At 44.2% G+C, this 22,769-nt stretch overlaps 1 protein-coding gene across 3 annotated transcripts in view; it reads right to left on the minus strand.

Moving 5' to 3' along the window:
- Positions 1–22,769, minus strand: part of PCBP4 (poly(rC) binding protein 4) — a 104,838-nt gene that overhangs the window by 47,242 nt on the left and 34,827 nt on the right. For 2 of the 3 annotated variants that reach the window (XM_084839693.1, XM_084839692.1), the window contains exons 8-12: positions 18,498–18,572; positions 16,275–16,319; positions 14,789–14,864; positions 10,802–10,854; positions 7,106–7,275 (exon numbers count right to left, since the gene is read on the minus strand). In XM_084839693.1, the coding sequence (XP_084695819.1) occupies positions 7,106–7,275; positions 10,802–10,854; positions 14,789–14,864; positions 16,275–16,319; positions 18,498–18,572 (419 nt within the window). Of the gene's footprint in view, positions 1–1,951; positions 5,469–7,105; positions 7,276–10,801; positions 10,855–14,788; positions 14,865–16,274; positions 16,320–18,497; positions 18,573–22,769 lie in introns of those variants that run through there. The other variant, XM_084839691.1, reaches the window with a different exon arrangement.

The raw sequence follows: 22,769 nt of genomic DNA on the forward strand, positions 1-22,769 counted from the left end.
TAAATCAGGCCCTGTCCTCTGACAGTAGCATTGGGCCTGCATCTATAGAGCCCAGGACCCAATCTACACAGAGACACTTTCTAAGGCGATTCAGTTTAAAAGCAGATTTTCCTCCATTCGGATTTGCTCCTCCTGTGGCACACGTTGTCAGTTAATGCAGCATATACCTGGGGGAAAACCTGCTGTCGCCGGACAAACGTCAGGAGAAACCGCATTATTTCATGCATACATGGGCAGAGTTCCGCAACCGAATGAGAAGTCATCAAGTGCTGTGATAGATGACTCCTGCTGTATCGTGTCATACACAATGTAACACCGGCATAAATGTTACATTTACATCGGGACGATGATTGTTCCTTTTTTTCTTTTGTTTTTTATATTATCTTCCACACACTCGCAGATTCGCCTGTACGGTTCTACGACTGCTATAAACGAAACCTTCTACTTCAGACACCCATGCTGTGCAGGAGTCTGCTCTGGCAGGTGATATGTGCACATTCATCCCTCCAGAATAGATTCCAAGTCCCTGGTTTATCTTTTCCCGAGAAATAAGTTCATAGGAATCTATGTTCCTATGACTTGACCTAAGCTGATCTTGTATCTTCTGTTCCGCCCATATGTCGAGGAGATCTAGGATTTCAACATGTCTCCAGGAAACCGCATGGCCCTTGCTCGCTGAATCTTCACCCCCATTATGTGAAGCTGTGAGGGAGTGGTGGAGGACACCTTCGTAGATGCGGAGGTGCGAAGGTCTGAGGCAGGAAAAAATAGGGACAGCCCACTTACGGTGACACAATATCAAAACACTGCTGTGTTGGGGCACAGACACACCCCTAGCCACACCCACGAATGCACATTTAATTCAGGGACATGGGGCACACTCCTGAACGATACCACACGGAAGCCTCGTTAAAGGAAAAATCCATCACAAAACAACCTGCGAAAATGCGGCTTTTCAGGCTGGAAAACCCATGGTTGATGTGAAGTGGGGGTAATGTCATGTGTCGTGCCCATGAGGCGCAGCAGCACTGCAGTAAATTCCCACTGCAGATTGGGCCCTGCTGTGTGGATGACCCTGCTATGAACCAGGAGGTTGGGCTCAATCCTCTTTAGGGCCTCTCCAAGAGTATTTCTGTACACCATTGTAAGGATGAGATCATGGATCCTCCCAACCCTCAGATGCATTTTTTTATGTGTGATGATGGTGTGATTCTGATTTACATGATGGAGGAATCAGAACATAAACTAGTGAGTGGTAACTATTCTGAATCAACTAAACATGTGAATCTGAACATGCTCCAGGATTGCTTCTCTGTCCTCCCCCCCCACACACCCCAATAGGTCTTCTGTTCCTTTAAACCTCCATGATAAGCAGAAATTGAGGAAGGGTGCAAACCTATTGGGACAGTTGGCCACCTCCGAACTCAGAGGCAGCTGACTATCCAATGCAGGGCGGGCAGAGCACAGAGGGGATCCTCTCCTCCGCGCTCTGGCCACCCTGCATTTGTGGCTAGGTGGCTGATTTCAGCTGTCTAGCCAGGGCACCTCGGAGCAGGAGGGGGAGGCCGGCGGTGCATAGCGAAGCATCGTGACGGTGCTTCCACGTTCTTCTCCCCTCCCCCAGGAATGCCCCCTCTGCACTGCTCTTATGAGCGAGGAGCCAGGGATGAACCACACCACCTACGAGGCAGTGGGGGAGGGGAGTCGGGTTTCTGGGAACTGAGCTCGGAGCCCTGCCTCCAAGGTCAGTTCCCAGAACCCGAAAAACCCTATGGCTGTCTAGACACTGTCTAGCGGCCATAGGATTGCGCCCCAAGTGACATTTCCCCCACCATTTGGGGAACGTGCAGGAGGAAGCTGGCAACTCTAGCTCCTATTCAAATGTCTGGTTTCGAGTTTGGTTTTGTTTGTGCTTGACTGAAATGTACAAAATTCTAATCACGTTACCTCTGAGTTGACAAAGTTTGCATTTTTATTAAATCAATGATAAGTTACAAAGGAGGAAAAATATAGAATTATATCTACAGCGTTTTCAAAGACAAGCCAAAGAAGATCATGGGGTAAGGATAGAGAAATTCCTCAGAACAGCAAGAAAAGATGGGAGCTTTTTGCCAGCAACTGATAGAGAGGAATTAGAGAGATTTGTACCAGCCAGGGTACAATGCCAAATGGAGAACTGGTTGGACTGATTTGAGGAGTAGGAATTTTTTGGCTCCATCCCTTTCATGTGCAATCAAAATACTGGGCTGCATTAATGCAGATTTACACCATTTGAGAATTTTACGCATTAGATCTATAACTCTATAGTATTTCCTCAGTCATTTGTTGCAGCTATTTAACTGCAGGGGGCACAGGAGGCCTACTCAGTGCCACCAAATCAATTTGTAATGGAGGGCAAATCCATTAGGTATTGCTAAGCCAAATGAACCCTACTATTTGCCCCATTTTTTCAGCCTGGTGGACTTTCTCCCCCAACAGCTTTGGTGTAGTAACCCTATTGTATAAGCTCAACATAAACAGGGTGGCATGTAATCTGTGATTCCCAAAGGAAAAGCATAGGATGTGCTGCAAAGATAGGTATGAAAATGGGGGAGCGGTGCCTGATGAAAACTTAGGAGAGGTGGCTGAACAGGACTGCGAACACCCCAGTGACTGCGGTGGTGGTAGATGTCTTGGTGTTTTGCTTCTCCCATGACTAGCAAAGCCGGTATAATGGAAAAAGGAAAGAAAAATGTATTCTGCGGAATAGGAGAAATGCATGCACATTTATATAATTTATATAGGTCACAGAAATGAGCTTTTCATGGCACAGGGCTTGGGTTTACTGCATGCAGAATTTTAACTTGCTTTGTTTTGATGCAGACACAGAATCCAGCCCTGGGACTAGCCTTTGCTTATGGTGAGCCAACTATTTCAACAGGTGGGGTCAGCAAATGGCAAGTTCAGGGTTGGCTTTTTATTGTTGTTTACCAGTTTTTTCCTGATTCATTCAACAGTCACATTCCATTTGATGCCTTATAAAAATAAGGATTTGCAATGAACACTGCAGCGTTTGACTGAAGAAATACAATATGCTAATTTACATCAGCTTGCAATCTGACCCACTTCGGTGACAGTACACTGATTTGCAAACCAGCTAAGAAATTGGCTTTGGCATCCTTGGCTATATGGTACATTTAATTAATTGGGATGATTACTGAGTGCAGCAATGTGAATTATATGCTGTTGGGATGACAGCTTATCTAGGTCACAAGTATACATGTCAGTAACTTTCATCAGAAGTCATCGAGATGGTAATGTGCTTCAACTTGAGCTTGCTGGGTGCCCCCTCTTCACTCAGGTGGGCTTGTTCTGACAAGCGTCTAGATAATGATACAGGGAGAAGGGCTGATAATGAGGAACCTTTTCAGAGAATAACATGTGGCAGAATTTACTAAATCTCTACGTCTGCAATCGTATATCCACTTACCAGGGCGTCTCCTTCTGGGGAAGGGCCATAGCTCAGTGGTAGGGCTCCTGCTTTGCATGCAGAAGGCCCCAGGTTCAATCCCCAGCTTCTCCAGGTAAGTCTGGGAAAGACCTCTGCCTTAAACCCTGCAGAGCTGCTGCCAGTCAGTGTAGACAATATGGAGCTAGATGAACCAATGGTCTGACTCAGTATAAGGCAGCTTCCTATGTCTATTGGGGTAAGCCTCATTGAACACCGTGGGACTTACTTCTAAGTAAACATGCTTAGGGTTGCACTGTAAGGGATCATAGCAAAATTAGCAAGCACTTATTGGAGACGCCATCCCATGAGATAAAATTGAAAGATGCTTTATTGGCATGACAAGATATATACGTCCTGGCAAGGATAGATTTTCTGAGGTACGTGCCATAAAGTAAAACATGGGATAAGTATCACCCACTTATGAGCTGACCAGCTGAGACTGGTAGCCACCGTCAGAAGCTCTAATCCAGATCAGGACTATTTATGTTTAGCCATTGTTCAGTTTTTCAATGAGGAAAGCCAACTATCCATCCACGTTTGCTGTGCCAGTTCCTGTCACCTAGAGAGGGACATCTGGTGAAAGTGATTCCCTTCAACCTCTTTTTATTCTAGCAGACTTTTAGGAGGAAGCACAAGTCCAGAATCCTGTATGATGTTGAGGGCCAGTCTGAAGAGTGCTGAAAAGCGTTCTTTTCATATTCCTATTCAGCTGTAATGAGACAAATGGCTGACTTCCTATTAGGAGAAAGGCAATAGGGACAGAGTACCAAAGTCTTGGTACGTTCTGACATATCTAGGCCCTACATACCTTCCAGTTCTCTATAAATCAGAACCCTTTCTAGTTCTGCCCTTGAAAATGCAATCCAAGGGTGCTTCCAGATGGAGGGCTCCTAACACTACCAACAAGAAAGCATTGCACAGCTATTCTGTCATTTTTTCTCCTTAACTGATTTTCTACAGTAAGAAAAAAGGATGGAAGAAGTGATGGGAAAACATGGGAGGGCTACAAATGGAAGACAACGATGTCTGGACCCCCATAAAATTCCATGAACAAGGCAGGGCGATGACACAATAAAGCCTCGTCTTGACACACCCATAGCAGCATACAGCATATTCTGTACTATATCACTACAGATCTAGCAAGCTCCATCTAGTGCCACAACCGAGATGAGACCTTTCCCAAGATCTCAGTATACTACAAAAGAATTTGTGGGGTTTTTTTTCAAATGTTCCTTAAGCAACGTGCTTTCCTTTAAAAAAAATGACAGGAAATCAGATGGAGAGAGAAGCCCTTTCCTGAAAGTCAGGTAGGTTTATGAAAACCTAAAGAAAAATAACACTTCCAAGTGTGGGACAGATACTGTTGAACAAAGATAAAACCATGAGGCTCAAAAGATCTTACTCAGTGGAGACATCTCAACCAGGATCAGATGAGATCTATGCAGAAGAGCCACTTCTCTGACTGACTCTTGGGCAGCGCTGCTCTCAACAGTTGTCTAGATTATACTCCTCCCATTGCCTTCTTTCCTATACAATTGTCTTCTCCTCACACCTTGCTTAGTCTTTCCCCATGTAGTCCCGCTTTGGAGTGGCCGGATGCTGATGCCATCTAACAAAGCATGTGAGGGTCCCCAAAGGTTTCCCTTCCCCTGCCCCACAGCCTGCCTTCCTGTTTCAGTATGGGGAGAACTTCTGTCTCTCAGCCTTCTTGCTGGCATTGGCTGTGGAGATCTTGGTCGTGTAGGTGGCGAGGCTGCCATTGTGCCCCGTGGCTGAGGAAGGGGGCAGCGTCAAGAAGGGGACGGGTTTCAAGCCGATGAAGTTGGAGAGGGAGATGGCATAGGGGGCACCAAGCAAGGCTGGGGGAGGCGCGGCCACTGCTGTCAGCGTTGGGGCTGGCGAAGGGGTGAGGGGCTGGGAGAAAGTCATGCCGAGGTCAACAGGGGGCGTCTGGGAGGTAGATTTGGCCGCCTCTAAACTGAAGAACAAGAAGGGAGAAAGAATGAGACCCAGGCATGCATGCACATTTACATACACAAATGCAGACATGTGTGGACATATACTCAGATGTATATGTACTGATGTATGCATGTACAAGCTTGTACACACAAAAATGCGCATAGGTGTGGGTGGACGTGTGCAGCTTGCATAACACATACATACAGACATGTGTTTATACTGGCATGCATGATGGTATGTGCAAAAGGACAGGTTTACACAAAGATTGGAGCTAGTGAACAAGGTGCTCCAAATAATTTCTGCATCCAGATAATGTCTTCTCCTCCAGCACCCTCTCTCCTCCAGGACTATGTTCATGCATCTGAGGTTTGAGGAAAAGCTGTACTGTGACACACAGAGTTTGTTTACCCCATCAGTCTTGGAAGGTGGTTAAGTCAAAGACATTATCCCAACATTCGTTATAGTGGCCCCTGTTTACACAGTCATAGCATTCCAAGGTCTTTTAGTCACATACCCTTCCTGGCTTTCTTGGGTCATTCACAGACCACTGTGTTTTTCTATGGTAATTTGAACTTCAACCACTTGAGATAATATCCACAGTATTGTTTATCTGTTTACTTGTCCCAGGAGGAAAGAAAAGGTGGTGGTGATTTGATTCTCCTTCACCTTAGTTCAGTGTCTTGAACATGTAAACGCATCAAAGGTTGAAATGAATACTGGAGTTATTAAGTCAAACTGATCATGTAAACAGGTAAGTGTCTTCAAAGACAGGTTATGTACTCACAACTTGTCTTCCCTAGTGGTAGTAATCCATGAAACATGAGTGACTGCTATTCCTTGATCCAAATCTTTAAGCAACACAATTGCCAGGTCATAATAATAAGCAATGGGCAGTATCCAACGGTGTCATTCCACACACTCAAATAGCACTAGTGGAGCTCCGCTGAATCTTTCCATTGCGCAACTGCTTCCACATTACGCTTGTGCAACTGCACTTGTGCAAACATAACTTTAATAGGATTCTCCTCTTGCACATAGTTCGGAATCTAATTTCCGCTAGCGTGACATCATTTGCTCTAGCGGAATGACAGTTAGATACTGCCCAATGACAAATATCCTGCTATACTCCAAAGAAGTGTGGCTAAATATTGGGTAAGATGGAATAGTTCTGGACTGTACCCAGCAATTCTCCCTGAACAGAACTGAGTGGTTTGCTTTTTCCTGCAGCTTGCAGTTGCAAAGGGAAGTTGAAAGGAAAGCAGTGGCTGGTCAAGATGGAGTCTGCCCAAAATATTGTAGCTAATAGTATTAGCATCATGTTGGCTCACGATAAACTCAAAGCCTCATCTAGATCAGAGGCAAACAGACATTAGTGTGATGACAGAGCAATGGGAACACCGCGTGACACTATGTTTAGTGTGTTTAGTATTCCTGTTTATTAAGTAAAAGGCAGAGGGTTTGCAAACTAACCATTCACCAACCATAGCAAGATATCGCCATCTGATTCCCAAAAAGCCATCCATCTAAGATCCCCAGGGCTTGGGCACAGCAGGGAGGAGCCACACTGACACCTCCATGTATCTGTACGAGTGCTCAGTTACTCCCACCCCCACCCACTTACCCCTTGACCTCCCCAGCAGTCATAATGGCCCTTACCAGGCTGTGATGAGGTACTGAGCCAAAGTGATGCTAACTGGGGTGCCTGTGATGGTCACATGACGTTCAGCAGAACCCTCCGTCTGATTCCCTATCTTGATGTGCGCTCCGGACATCTGTCGGATCTCACTGATCTTGCTCCCCTGGCGGCCAATGATGCAGCCAACGAGCTGGGAAGGAGAAAGGATAGATCAGCCTTTGGAGCAAAATGGCACCGGAAACGTCACTACCTAAGCATTAAATCAGACTGAACCAAGTGTGTGGAGAGCAGTTATTCATTAGGCAACAAATCTCCACAAATGAGGAAACAGGTGAATACCTCAGTGTGTGGCCTATAGTAGGCAGGCGTCTGTTCAATTCACTGTTATGTAATGCTTGATTTTCCGCCAGAGCTCATCAAGGCTCAGACAAAGACCCTCGGACCTGAGCGGAGTGCTACACAGAGCACGCCGCTCAATTCAGCAATAGTAATATGGGTCAATCATGTTAATGGTTGTGTGCGTGTCCAGAGGTGTATCTTAGACAAGGTAGCAAAATAGGAAGCTGCCCTATACTGAGTTAGACCCTTGGTCCATCTAGCCCAGTATTGTCAACATGGAGTTTGGCAGCAGCTCTCCAGGCTTTTAGGCAGGAGTTTTCCCAGTCTTACCTGGAGATGCCGGGGATTGAACTTGGCACCATCTGCATGCAAAGCAGCTGCTCTGCCACTGAGCTATCGCCTACAACTAGCCATAGGTTGGTCTAGCTATAGGGGCAAACATTTTGGTTCTAGATATGTCTCTTTTCAGGGAGGCCTGAGAATAGCTGGGTTCAAAAAATAGTAATAGATGGTGCATCCAGCTGGAGGGGGGCTAGCGCTAACCATAGGAAGGCACTATGCAGCTATTCTGCCTTTTCTCCCTTGCTGGATTTTCCACAGTAAGAAAAAAGATGAAAGAGGTGGGAAAGAGTGAAAGACACCACCGCCTGTACTCCACTGTAAAATTCTGTGAATTAGGCAGTTGTGGTGTGATAAAAGTCTCATCTGGAAGCGCCTTTAGTCATGTAGTTCAGGGTTTCTACCACACTGTGGCAGGCATGAGCCTTTATTAGTAAAACAGTTGGGTTAGTTTTGTGAGGCTTTTTCTTTAAATGAAATCCCCAGAAATCACTATTGGCTTTTTTTTCACGTGGGGCTGGGGAGCAGAAGTAAAGGTCAATATTGCCTTCTGCCCACTCGTTTCCTGCCTTCTAAGACTTCATAACAGAGCCTGCCGTTATGTAGTGTGCCCAGCAGCATGTGCTGACATCTGCAGAGCAGGCCTGGCACATTGGCATCTGGGCAGGCTGTGTGGGTGGCCACAAGGAACACTGGCGCATTCCTCCCTTATCTTGAAATTCACCCTTGCTGCGCCTTAGCTTCAACAGATGTAGAACCAGGGGCAGGCAACCTGGTGCCCCACAGATGTTTTAGACTACAACTCCCATCCCTGACAACTGGTGTCTAGGGCTTATGGGAGCTGTAGTCAAAAACATCTGGAGGAAACCAGGTTGCCTACCCCTGATGTAGAGAAAGTGAAGGACAGCTCACATGGTAGTGCGGAGGGGGGCAGAAGACTGAACTGAACTTTTCCCTGCTGTTGCTGCTGCTGATTGATACCTTTTTTACTGGCCCTATTTCCTCCACCACGTAAATAATCATAGAATAGCAGGGTTGGAAGGGGCCTACAAGACCATCATGTCCAACCCCCTGCTCAATGCAGGAATCCAGGTCAGAGCATCCCTGACAGATGGCTGTCCAGCCTCATCTTGAATGCCTCCAGTGTGGGAGAGCCCATCACCACCCTAAGGAATTGGTTCCATTGTCATATTGCTCTAACAGTCAGGAAGTTTCTCCTGCTGTTCAGACGGAATCTGGCTTCCTGTAACATGAGTCCATTATTCCGTGTCCTGCACTCTGGGATGATGGAGAAGAGATCCTGGCCTTCCTCTCTGTGACAACCTTTCAAGTACTTGAACAGCGCTATCCTATCTCCCCTCAGTTTTCTCTTCTCAAGGCTAAACATACCTAGTTCTTTCAGTTTCTCCTCAGAGGGCTTTGTTTCCAGTCCCAGATCATCTTTGTTGCCCTCCTCTGAAACCTCTCCAGCTTGTCTGCGTCCTTCTTAAAGTGCAGTGCCCAGAACTGGACACAGTATTCCAGATGAGGTCTAACCAGTGCTGAGTAGAGGGGAACTAGTACTTCCCGGGATTTGGAAGCTATGCTTCTATTAATGCAGCCCAAAATAGCATTTGCCTTTTTTGCAGCTGCATCACATCTCCAAGCCATGAAAAATTTAACCGGCTTATTGTCTCCATGCCAGGCTACTGTTAAATTTATTTATTTATTTATTACATTTCTATACCGCCCAATAGCCGAAGGCACCAGGGCAGAGTCAGTATAAAAGTTAGCAGCCTACAGCCCAGTGAAAACTGTGTGGAGGAGAGAAAACAATCACTTCAGGATTGGAGACAACAGCCCTTGATTCTGGAGCTCTTGGAATATGAGGACAGACAGCTTGGGCCTTTGCTGGGTAGTGACTTAGGCATTGCCAAAAAAGAGGACACAGATTGGCATAATATTTGCATATCTATTTTTCATATACAGATGCAGATTTAGAAATAATTACTATATTTTAAATAGAAGTACAATACATCTGACCATAATGGAGAAGACTATGACCAATCTGCTGTCCAGATTCTAGCTGTTGATGGGCAATTTCAGGTCTTCTATGCTCCCTCCCTTTTTCTGGTTCTATATCTTCAAACACAGCCCTTCAAATAGAGGACACCTTCAAATGGAGGACTGTCCTCTTCAATGGAGGACTGTCCTCTGTAAAAGAGGACGCATGGCCACCCTAGGAACTACCTTCCTCCAAAGAACCATAGTTCAGTGGTAGAGCACATGCTTTGCATGTAGAAGGGCCCAGGTTCAAGCTCTGGCACCTCCAGTTTGGCAGGATGTCAAACGCCTTCTGCCTGAAACCCTGGAGAGCCACTGCTAGCCAAAGCTGGCAGTACTGGGCTAGAGGGACAAACAGTCTGACCTGGTATAAGGCCACTTCCAATGCTCTAATCTGCAGCACCAAATCTTGGCTTCTGATCCTGACACAGGTGGTGGGCGGAGCTCACCCCTTTGCGGAGACCATTCTTGGCTGTGGAATGGGTGTCATGTCAAGTAGTGTGGGGTCGTTCTGCTCTTGTTTGAACAGAACCACTCTCTCCAGATGTTTGTGAACATGAGCAGTGGAACAGGAGGAGAAAGAGTCTGATTTTAATCACAGTAAGCCAGCCTTCCCCAACCTGGTGCCTTCTGGATGTAAGAACATAAGAAGAGCCCTGCTGGACCAGACCAAGGGTCCATCTAGTCCAGCATTCTGTTCACACAGTGGCCAACCAGCTACTCCTAGGAAATCCACAAGCAGGACATGAGTGCAACGGCATCCTCCCACCCATGTTCCCCAGCAACTGGTGTTGGACTACAACTCCCATAGTCCCCCCAGCTAAGCGGGGTGTAGTCCAAGACATCTGGAGGGAGTGCAATAAGCCTTCACACTGGTGGGAATCAGGAGGAATTGCACCGAAGTGGGCACAGTTGCAATAGTGCAAACAAAAGGCCTAACACAAACCACAAACTAACCTAGCTGAGAGAATTAACTCACGCCAAGCCTGACTTACATCATTGGGAACCAGGAACTCCTGAGAGCTATTCTGAGAGTTTGTGTCCAGGCCTGAACAGAGGGAGAGGGAGAGAGAGAAAGAAAACACAGCATTAGTGAGGCTTTTCTGTTATCTCCCGACTGTTTCCTAAGGTGATACTTCATAATCCTGCCCTAGGCTAAGGAGAGCTAGAAGGCTACAGAAGAAATGAAATGTCCAACATACTAAAGATTCTTCCTAGACACTACAGTTAGAAAGAGCCGGGAGGACTCAAACGGGGTTGGCTGGCTTCCCAGCTACCACAGAGCAACCAGCAGCTCCAAGAAGAGGCTTTTGTTTTGTGTCATTTCGCTTAGGTCACATTACAGTGGACTAATTTTAGATACTCCCAGTGGAATTCCAGACAGAGAGCCCATCCCAGCCTCCTGCGGCCTGATGCAGCCCTCCACCCCCACCCCACTACTGGCTAGTACTACTCTTGTAACATAAGAAAGAATCCTAGGTCCTAACCAGATGGTCCAGTTTTAGCTCAAGAAGTCTGCATTTCCTGCTCATTTTTGTACAGCAAAAAACAGCCAGGTGTTTGTGTGTATGTATGTATAAATACACACACACACACACACTGCCAGTGTGGGGTAGTGGTTAGAGTGCTGGACTACGGGAAACCCAGGTTCTAGTCCCCATTCTGCCATGAAGCTCACTGGCCAGTCACTGACTCTCAGCCTAACCTACCTCACAGGGTTGCTCTGAGATAAAATGGACAGTAAGAGGCCCATGTAAACTGCCTTTGGTTCCTTGCAAGAGGAAAAAAGGTGGGATATAAATGTAATAATAAATAATAAAACAAAATAAAATTGTGTGTGTGTGTGTGTGTCTATATATGAAAATTGTGAAAGGGCTTTAACTGATACATGGGAATATTTTATAGTCTCTTTCGCCACTCGCTGCCTTTGGTGGAAGAAAACATTTGTGAATATTCCTCTTATTCACAGAATCGTTGCGAAAAAAAAGTTGATTGATAATAACTTTATAGGTTTGGACGGCACTTTTATTTTCCTTGTTATCACAAGTTGCAGTTGCATGCAAGCAACGCAAGGGACAAGGCGTAATCTTGCTTGGCTGCATGGCCCAGGTGGATCCATTTCGTATAACTCTAGCCATTGCATCTCATAGCAAAGTGAGACCAATTTAAAAATGCTCCCACATTCCAAATCTTTGCAGCACTTCCAGTACACAAAAACAATCACAGAATCATGGAGTTCGCAGGGACATTGGAGGTCATTTAGCCCAACCTCCTGGTCAATGCAGGATCTGCAAGGCAGGATGTAACTGCAGCATCCCTGTCAGATGGCCATCCAGCTTCTGCTTATTCCAGTTAAAAGCATTTTATGCATTGAAAAAAGCCAAAAGTACATGGCTATTTATCCTTTTCTTATCCAGTTGAAAGATATTCACAGCTTCTTTTGTATCATCACACCTTTGAATGCTGAAAATATTGACTTCAAACCTAATCAATATTTTCCAGGTTTCTGCCAGGAAGGTAGTAACTGTCCTTCATTCATAAATTTCCCCCATCAGTGTATTAGGAGCAGCATCCGTATTCTTTTCAAGTCTCTAGAGCTGCCCTTAATAGTGACTAGGAAATAGCCAGGGACTGTTCTGGAAGGTGGGAGCCATTTTGGAAACAGCATAGCTTTCTTCATGCCCCGCCCCCGTCCTTTTCTGGTGGAGATGATGTAATCAAAGTGTCTGTGTAAAGAACAACAGACTGCAGTTTTCAAGGCAGATGCAGAGTGAGAAAGACCCCAAAGAGAGCAGAGTTTGGGCTCTGTAAGCATCTTGGGATGCTGGCCGCCTCCCTAGAAGATCTGATGTGGCAGCAGTGGACTGGGGCTGTCTGTTAGAGTGCTTATTCTACATCTATGCTCAGCCAGTGTATTTATACATAAATGTAACTATTATAAAAAGCCAATAAGCCTCCAGCGACTACCTTCCAAAGGAAATTAGACCTGGGTAAACACTGTGCCCCTGGAATTTGTCACAGTGCACAGAAGTGGGGTGCACATCATATGCAATATATTTTTAACTGGCTGCCGTTATTTGATATTTTATCTGCTCTTATTTGATGGTTATATTGTTTTTGTAATTGCTTATTATGTTCATTGTTCTATCAGTTAGTTATAGTTTTTATGAAGTATTTTATTGTTAGCTGCCTTTGGAATTATACATGTAAAAGCAAGGTATAAATTTAACAAATAAATAAAATAAATAATAAACACCATTCCTTCAATGCAGTTATCTGATCTAATGGGGGTGGGGGGGGAACAGCTCCCTATAAAAATATAGTAGGAAAATCTGATCACAGATCTCCCAAAAAGACATCATGTGGTTTGGCCTTAACAGAGGGCATCCAGTATTTCTCTCTCTCCTTTTGGAAGTCGAAGCATCTTTACTTTAAAGCGATAGTCACAATGGCTTGCTTGTCAGGTCTTTCTGAGGTATATAATTTTGAGTAATATTGGAAAAAGGAGTTTTTAATATCTTCATTACTTTTTACCCCCTCCTTAACCTTGGTATATTTTTCTTCTTCTTCTGGCATTCATCCTGTGAGCCAACCTTATTGCCCAGATTTTTAAAAGCCTCCTCTGCCATTTTTTTTGGTCTCTAGTCAGTAGGGATGATTGACTGGGTTCACATTTCAATGCAAGATTACCAAAGAGCACCTCCTGGACCCAAACACAATTTGTGGTTGTAAATCCCTACCTTTCTGTGTTTGCGTTGCATTTTGCAAAATAAAAAATGTGTTGAACAACACGTGCACATTGGCAAAATGTGTACATTTCTAAAATGTGCACAAACAAGTTCAGTCGATGGGTGCATGCATATAGAAGTGCATACACATTTGAAAATGTGCATATTGAAAAATCTACACAAAACTATGTATGAATTTCTGCATGGAAAGAAAGTGAGGCTTTTGGGGAACTGGGATGGAACAAGCCCAATGGTTGAGAACTGAGAACCTGAACCAGATCCAGCTTGACAGGTTTGCCTATCTCCGCTAGTAAGTCAGTTCCTCTACAACTGGCATAGGCAACTTGGTACTCTCTAGATGCTTTGAATTTCAACACTCTTCAGTCCCAGCCAGCATGGCCAGGGATTATGGGAGTTGTAGACCAAAACACCTAGAAGACACCAGGTTGGGGAAGACTGCTCTACAATCATGTAGTTTCACACATCTCTTTTATGTTTATGTTTCTCTTCCCCCACACTCAGATTTTGTTTAATACATCACTCTTTGTTATTATGCCTTGCCTTGCATTTGTTCTTATGAGCTTTTAGGGAAACAAATTGTCCTTCTGACAAAGGCTTTCAATGTTTTCCCCAAGCAACAGATTTACTGACATCTGCTGTTACATTTTCTTAGTCAACAATTCTTGAATTACCTTTTGTAATGAATTAAAAAAGAAATACTGTTGACAAGTATTAGGTGTCTTTCCCCCAACAATTGTAAGCATGTGTGAATCCACTTTTTCTTACGTAAAAAAATATTCCATTTTGTTATTTTTGTAATGGAGTCTAAGATTCTCAGAAATAATAATGGCCACTCCTTTTGCCAGTTAGCACACTCCCAATTTAGTATTGTATCTTTCTAACATTGTGTTTTTTAAACGTTTAGAGGATGACCATTCCCCTGTTATTCCACTCTCAAATGGGAATAGTGATTTAGCCTTTTCTTTTTAAAGCTGCAAGCACCAGCAGAGCTAACCCTCCTCCCTAGCAATACCACAGCATTTCATTAACAATGTGCTGTTTATTTAGTTCTCTGAAGGTCCTGCATTCCCCATTTCCTGGGCTGATTACACTATTGTTTTTCAGTGGGTACTTGAGGGACTATTGAATAAAGACAGCTGGGCAACATATTCACCCGTCCTGTGTAAGCAAAGCACTCTGGGAGCTTAAGTGGTTTCAAAGATCCTGTTACAGAGCTCTCAGTGGGTTCCTCACCTGCTACAATAGATGGAGTTTGTCCCAAGGAAGAAAATGAGACAGGGTGTCCTGAAAGCTGCTGCAACTTTGTCACCTGTGCAAGAGGAAGAAGTTAGATAGTAGAGTGAAACCAAGAGCTATTTCACCAAGTGCTTCCAGCTGAGGCTTTTATGGTGTCATGGCCCTGCCACATTCACGGAATGTTAAGGGCGTTCCAGATAACATCATCTTCCACTTGTAAACCTCTTGCATTTTCACACTGCTTCTTCTGTCGTTTTCTTACTGCCAAGAAAAATTTGTCAAGGAAAAAAAGACAGAACTGCAGCACCATACCTTCTCACTGGTAGCTCTAGGAGCCCTCCATCTGGAAGCACCCATCATCTCCCTGCCCAAGTGTAACGTTAGAATATAGGTGAGTCATCCATCTATCTAACCTTAGCTGGCAAACAAGCGACAGCAAGAGATAATTTTTGCATGGCCTAGACTGGAAAGGAGCAAAAGTAGCTGTCTAAGGTAACATCTGGCAATATGGCATGATCCTTTGGACCCAGCCATTCCTAAGAAACCAAATTCTGTACATAACAAAGCACAGAGGAAAAGCAGCCTTAAGTATAGCTGCTATCAGAATCTACAGCAGTGACTGCAGAACAAGCATCAATATAGCAAAGATCCCCAAATAGTGACTTGGGGGTCAGATTTCATCCCCCCCCCCCCCCCGACTCTATCTGGCCTCTTGCTGGCTAGAAAAAAAAATTGCTGGCTGGAAAAAAAAATTGCTCACAGTTACCACTGTTAACTAAAGGAAAGGATGAGACTGTGCATATAAATGTTATCCCTCTCAAAAGGAATCCTTTGCAAACCATTCCTGAGCTGCCCCTCCCACAGGGCTGTCCCCCCACCATCTGAGTAGATGAGCTCCACACCGAGAAAGCCCTTACTGCTAGGGAATGCTAATTTTATTATAGATCCTGGCTATTTTTGTGGGGGTTAGATTGTTCTAATCCCCACACTAGTATCTGGAGAATGGAGTTGCCTCCAAGAATATAGAAGCTGGCTTTTCCCAAGGGTTAGTACTGAACTGAGCAGTTGAAATCCAGCAGTACTAAATAAAGCAAGTGAAGGTTTCTGTGCTGTTGCCTGCTGCTGTCATGAATTCTGCCACATTCTTTGACAGCCTTCCCCAACTTGGTGCCCTCCAAATGTTCTGGACTTCAACTCCCATCTACCCCAGCCTTCATGCCCAATATCAGGAACGCTGGGAGTTGTAGTCCAAAACATCTGGAAGGCACCGGGTGGGGGAAGGCTGCCCTATGCTCTTGATAAGAGGACATAGAGAATGGAGAGAGGCAAGGTGGAAAACCCAGAACAGGCAACCAGTACAGTAAGACATGAGGAACGTTGGAAGGTGAAGGCTTAGAGAAGCTAGACCTGACTAAATATGGAAATACCCTGAAGTGGGAATTCAAAATTTAAGCATTTATTTGGGCTGAAAAGCTGGACTTACCTCTGCTTGAGACATACCACTGTACTGTCCTTGCATGGAGAATCCCTGCAAAAGGGGGAAAGGAAGACAAGTAAGGGATATACTTTCAAAACAGAAGAAAAACTGATGATTGCACTTATTTATTTTTTTGTTTCTTGCATTTGTTGATGAGTTGTATGTTAAATAAATACGTACAAACGCAAAGAAAGAAAAACTCAAGAAAGTAGTCTTCCTGGTAACTATCATGCTTGCTGACCTATCCATTTTAAGGCCAGAAAGGACCATGAGAATAAGGGCACAATCCTATGCATGTTTAGACACAAAAAAAGTCCTACAGCCTGGCCAGCTGGAGAATGCTGGGAGTTGTAGGACTTTTTTCTGTCTAAAAATGCATAGGATTGCATCATGAAGGACTTACCAGGAAGAGGATATTGAAATTCTACCAGCAGCTCCATCATCATACCAGAACAAGCAAGATGATTTTATGTGAGAAGAAAACCAATTTTATTTTGATTTCTTTATTCACAACTTTTGTCAAAAGCAAAAGGTTTTCTTTTAAAAAAGCTTGGAATATATGAACAAACAAACCTTAGAAAAACCTTGCAGAGTATAAGTCCAGATGTATCTGTATAATTCTCTCTCTCTTATCCCTTAAACATGCTGATTTGACATATCAAGTGAATATAAATGATAATCACTCTTAGAAGTAGCCAAAAGAAATATTCTTTTCCTATCCAAACATTAATTGCTTGACTAGTGGACCAAGCCGCTGATCTTATAATACAAGGGGCATTTCTATACTTAATACTTTTTCCTACTATTTTCTTCTACTGACCCCAAATCATGATAGATTTCATCAGACTGAAATGGAAATGAGTAATTTTTGCTGTTAATTTAAAATTCAAAACCGTTAAGTATCACTGAATAGGAAAAGAATCCTTAAAATAGTTTTTAAATGGGGCAGCACATTACAGATTTACAACTGATTTATAATCCACATGCTGGTACCAATAAACTTGTATTTGTCTTTTGTCATTGTACGGGAACTGAGTCACCCTTGTTCATTTATATATAGTTGCTATTTGATTTTATTCTGCCACTCAACATTTTTCTGCATCAGCTCACACTTTTTTGGCCATCTGGTAAATATATTTTAATTTTAACCAATAGTTAATACTTCTCAGTTGTGCTTGAGTGGTAATATTTATTAAAACTGATTCTGTATGCATCATGGCTAGTGGGGTAAAATTTTGCTAGGGTAAACAACTTTAACAAAATGACAGATGTTCTTCCAAGTGAAGGATCTGTATTACGTACCCATATCCCTATAAATTGGCTTACTGTAGCAACACAGATTCTATTTTAGCTCTATAAACATTAGTTGATCCAGTTTTGATGAAGAAATGCAGAATTCCTCCCATGGCTCGTTTTGCTTTTATTTTGCTTATTCCATTCCAAGGCTGTGCTTTGAGGGGTTATTGGCCAAAATGTCAGACAAATATAAGAAATAATTTATACAAATAATACATTTAAGACATCTTACAAAATAATGAACACCTCATGTTACTATGAATTAATTACTGGTAGGGTATGCCCTGCGGTGTTAGGAGCAGTGGCACCGTACAGTTGCTTTCCCTGCTTATACATCTGGATGATGTCAAGAGGAAAGCTGCTAAGTTGGTACGCATGTGCGAGTGCTTTTTTTAAGAATCTGAAGCCACCTGCTAAAACCCACCCCTCTAGTCAGTCCCTTATTACGAATGGAATTTTCCCTAGCTTGTATATAGGCAAGAGAAGTGTTGCTCCAAGGAGCAGCTATGTCCTTGGTCAACTCCCTTGCTTCCAAGTATGTTGAGGGTCACTTCAGTCCCTTTCAGAGTCTGTGACATCACTAGACCTGCACTATCAGGCTGCTTGGATGAAAGGCAGAATCCTGCCCCCGTTTGTATACTCCATCCACCTGTTGCTCTCCTTAGGCATGTGGTCTCTGCATGTTGCCATCCTTATGCATGTGGTCTCTGAGGGATTTCACAGAAGTCCTCAGCCACACAACAAGGAAGAAGCAGGAAGGAAAAACAGAACGGTATGACTGATGGCCATGAAGTAATTCCAATACTTTCCGATCTAGTTTGGTATGTTATGTGATACATTAAGGGCCTAACAATAAAACCAAAGCATATGGGTCCACTCCCCTTTGAACCTCAATTAACAAAAAGATCTCCTGAGGATTTATGTGTCCCTTACCTGATTGGCTGAGAGGAGAACCGGTCCCAAAGACAGGCTGGGATGGTAGGGAATAGTGGCACCTTTTGGTGGTGACTGAAGGAAATCAAAGGAGAAATCACTGGGCTGCAGACAAAGTGCCATCCCATCCCAATGCCCATCAGTACACCCAGCTACGTCCTAATGCCCCTGCCTCCTGTGCATGTCTTTGTGTCACAAGATGCACACTGGCATTGTACAAGAAGACTGGGAATATGTTTAGCTAACTCTTGTTTGGCCGGATATGATGAGTAATGCCTGGAGATATGCACTGTGTAAAGAGGTAATACGGGGTAGGCAATGTGGTGCCCATGGGCACCAGTGTGCCCTCAGACCCCTTTCTTGCTGCCCGCCGAGCTGCCCAACCCCTCCCACTTTTAATAACAACGTTTCTGACTGGCAGCTGGGATCGCTTCCAAGAAGAATGAGGGCCTCTAACTGCTCCCATCTTCTTTTCCCAAGAATGCCTCTGAGTGGGGTCCAGAGACATTCTTAGGAAACTGACAGCAGGTGGCTGCAGGCTGATGCTTTAATCTGCAGCCCATTTTGCGTTGGTGCCCAGGATAGTGCCTCAAATTGCCAAATGTGTCCACGGGCCCAAAAAGGTTGCTGACCCCTGGGGTAACTTGTCACATTTGGTCACACATAGTCTCCAGACCCCGCAGACAGTTAAGGTGAGAAACAGGAAGCAAGAAAAGGCAACGCCAATTCCGGTGTTGGTGAAGCAGATCTAACTTTGGCAGGGCTGTCAGGTGTACTACAGGGAACGCCCGCGTTGGCTAAAACTATCACAAAGTGTCTGGGGTAGAATTCATCTTCGGTTTTTCAGAGTGTCCATGAAAGGTCAAGCTAGGTGTGACACGTGAGCAGTCTCCCAGGGAAAGGACCATAGCTCAGAGGGAGAGGACATGCTTTGCATACAGAGGGTCCAAGATTCAATTCCCGGCATCTCCAGGTAAGACTGGGAAAGATTCCTGTCCAAAACACTGGAGCTGTTGCCAGTCAGCGCATAGTCAATACTAGGCTAGATGGACCGTGGTCTGACTCAGTTTAAGGAAGCTTCTTTTGTTCCACCATTTTTTCTTCTCTTTTTTACTGAGAAGCAGACAGAGGGGGCTGAAAATCTGATGAAACCACAGCAGAGGGGGGGGACATTTTTCTGATCAAAATTCCCACCCAGATGCTTTTCTCCCTACAGGGGAAAGATACATCAGGGGTGCAGTATCTCAGGCCCGGGGCCAAATACACTCCTACTGGGATCCCAATGCAGCCTTCTGCAGTGTCCCAGATGACCACACCCCCTTCTCCTGGCCCCACCCTGGTTTCCCCAACCACCGATTGTTTGGTGGCTTCTTGGCTTTTGTGCAGCTTTTCTCAGTTCTAAAAGGTTGAAATGCTTCTCCTAAGGCTGGCGGTAAGAATTTTAAGTGAAATATTGCTGGATTTTTTGTATTTTTGGCCCCACCCCTTTTGCCTTCAGCTCCACCCACCCCTAGCATGCGTCGTCCCCCCTCCCCGAGCTTCTCCAAAATGCAATTTGGCCCCTGGGCTGAAAGAGGTTCAACACCCCTGGGCAGGGTCAGGACCCTATCTCTTTTCCACTCTGGGTGGGAAAGTAGCTAGATGAGAGAATGGGGAAAATGCCTGCAGAGAAAGAATTAAGCATCCTTCCCACCCTGCTGCTGCTCTGATCAGATTCATAGCCTCCTGCAGCTGCATTTCAGTAAAAAAAAAAGAAAAAAAGGATTGTTAACACATCACCTGTGTCTTGTGTAGTTCAGCCGTGACACTATCAAAACATCATGTTTGTGAATACAGCTGCTGACTCCAAGGGGACAAAATATAACATGCTGCACAATTTCAAAAGGAGAAGGACATAAAAATCTAACAATTTTAATGATTTTGTGCTGCCAAAGGGGGAATATTATGAAATATCAAATCCAAAGTTTGATAAGTTTCAGTTGTCATCAATAAACAAGGGGGGAGGAAGAGAATGGATTACTCCTGCTAAGGTGCAGTACTATACATGCTTGCCTGAGAATAAGTTCTATTGTACTCAATAGGATTTACTTTTGAGTGGTTATGCATAGGACTGCACCTTAAATTTCCTACACCTCTACAAGCCTGTTCATTTGTCCTTCTCCTCACGAATGCTTTGGCTGGTGCAGGTGGGAGAGGTAATATCCAAAACGGGAGAGGGAGAGGAAGGTAATATATTTGTCTGAGGCACCAACTTTCTACCTAGAAGAAAGCCACTGCATTACCTTTCCCCCGTAAACTGTAGAGGAGAAAAGTCACATTAGAACAGCCTTCCCCAACCTGGTGCCCTCCAGATGTATTGAACTAGAACCCCCATCATCCCTAGCTAGCATGCTCACATTTGGAGACCACCCAGTAGGAGAAGACTTCATTAGATCAAGGATTTTTTAAAGACTTGAAACGAGGTTTTAAAAATGTAAATAAAAATTTATTTTGTTAAAAATAATTATGTTATATGAAGTAACCCTTTAAAATCAGCTAGTTTAAAACTAAATCTGAATTTAATTGATCTTTCTTAGTGTCTATACATATGGAAAGGAACAGCTAAATAGAAATCCTTAATTTCACAATTGCTCTCTACGCAGATATAAATTCTGTGTTGCAAAAGGCATGAGGGTTGCATGATTAGAGATTTTAGATTATCCTCCTAAGTAGCATAAAGATTCTATTTCGTTACAAACCAGTATGTTTTCAGTAGTCTAATAACCAATTAGTGTGCATGATTGTTCAGGAAATATATGAATTAGAAAATTGGAAGCTTGATTTAAATCAGTGAATTGCTTTGGCTTATTTTGCCAAATATTATTATTAAATATTATTAATATTATTAATAATTTTGGCTTATTATTATTGGCTTACATCAATACTCGATTTAAATCAGTCCACATGGGGAATAGCACTGATTTCCTCTGCTTTAAGGAAGAGGCCAATATTACTTTATGACATGTTCAGCCACTGCACCAATCCACTCTTAACTCAGTCTTAACAAAAGGGGCTATGATGTTTGAGTTGACAGTGGAGATTCGTGTAATGGCTGCTGAGGTCACAAAGGCACTACTGTATGACTAGCAACTATGGTGGGCATAGAATCATAGAATAGTAGGGTTGGAAGGGGCCTATAAGACCATCGAGTCCAACCCCCTGCTCAATGCGGGAATCCAAGTCAGAGCATCCCTGACAGATGGCTGTCCGGCCTCATCTTGAATGCCTCCGGTGTGGGAGAGCCCACTACCTCCCTAAGTAATTGGTTCCACTGTCATATTGCTCTAACAGTCAGGAAGTTTCTCCTGATGTTCAGCCGGAATCTGGCTTCCTGTAACTTGAGCCCATGATTCCGTGTCCTGCACTCTGGGATAATCGAGAAGAGATCCTGGCCTTCCTCTCTGTGACCATCTTGCAAGTATTTGAACAACGCTATCATACCTTCAGTCTTCTCTTCTCAAGGCTAAACATGCCCAGTTCTTTCAGTCTCTCTTCATAGGGCTTTGTTTCCAGTCCCCTGATGATCTTTGTTGCCCTCCTCTGAATACTCTCCAGCTTGTCTGCATCCTTCTTAAAAGTGTGGTGCCCAGAACTGGACACAGTATTCCAGATGAGGCCTAACCAATACTGAGTAGAGGGGAACTAGTACTTCCTAGGATTTGGAAGCTTGTTGTTGTTCAGTCATTCAGTCGTGTCCGACTCTTCATGACCCCATGGACCATAGCACGCCAGGCCTTCCTGTCCTGCGCTCTCTCCCGGAGTGTGCTCAAGTCCATATTCATTGCATCGGTGATGCTATCTAGCCATCTCATCCTCTGCTATGCTTCTATTAATGCAGCCCAAAATAGCATTTGCCTTTTCTGCAGCCACATCACATTGTTGGTTCATATTCAGCTTGTGTTCTATAAATTCGAAGATCCTTCTCACTTGTAGTGTTGTTGAGCCATGTATCCCCCATCTTGTAACTGTGCATTTGGTTCCTTTTTCCTAGGTGCAGAACTTGGCATTTATGCCTGTTAAATTTCATTCTGTTGTTTTCGGCCCAGTGCTATCCAGATCACTTTGAATTTTATTTCTGTCTTCCAAGGCATTGCCTATCCCACCCAATGTTGTGTCATTTGCAAATTTGATCAGCATTCCCTGCACCTCCTCCTCCAAGTCATTAATAACAATGTTGAAGAGCACTGGGCCCAGGACTGAGCCCTGTGGTACCTCGCTCATTACCTCTCCCCA

The sequence above is a fragment of the Heloderma suspectum genome, chromosome 2 (assembly GCF_057233095.1).
Source record: "Heloderma suspectum isolate Gila_16-S chromosome 2, 16-S_ref, whole genome shotgun sequence".
Classification (NCBI taxonomy): domain Eukaryota; kingdom Metazoa; phylum Chordata; class Lepidosauria; order Squamata; family Helodermatidae; genus Heloderma; species Heloderma suspectum.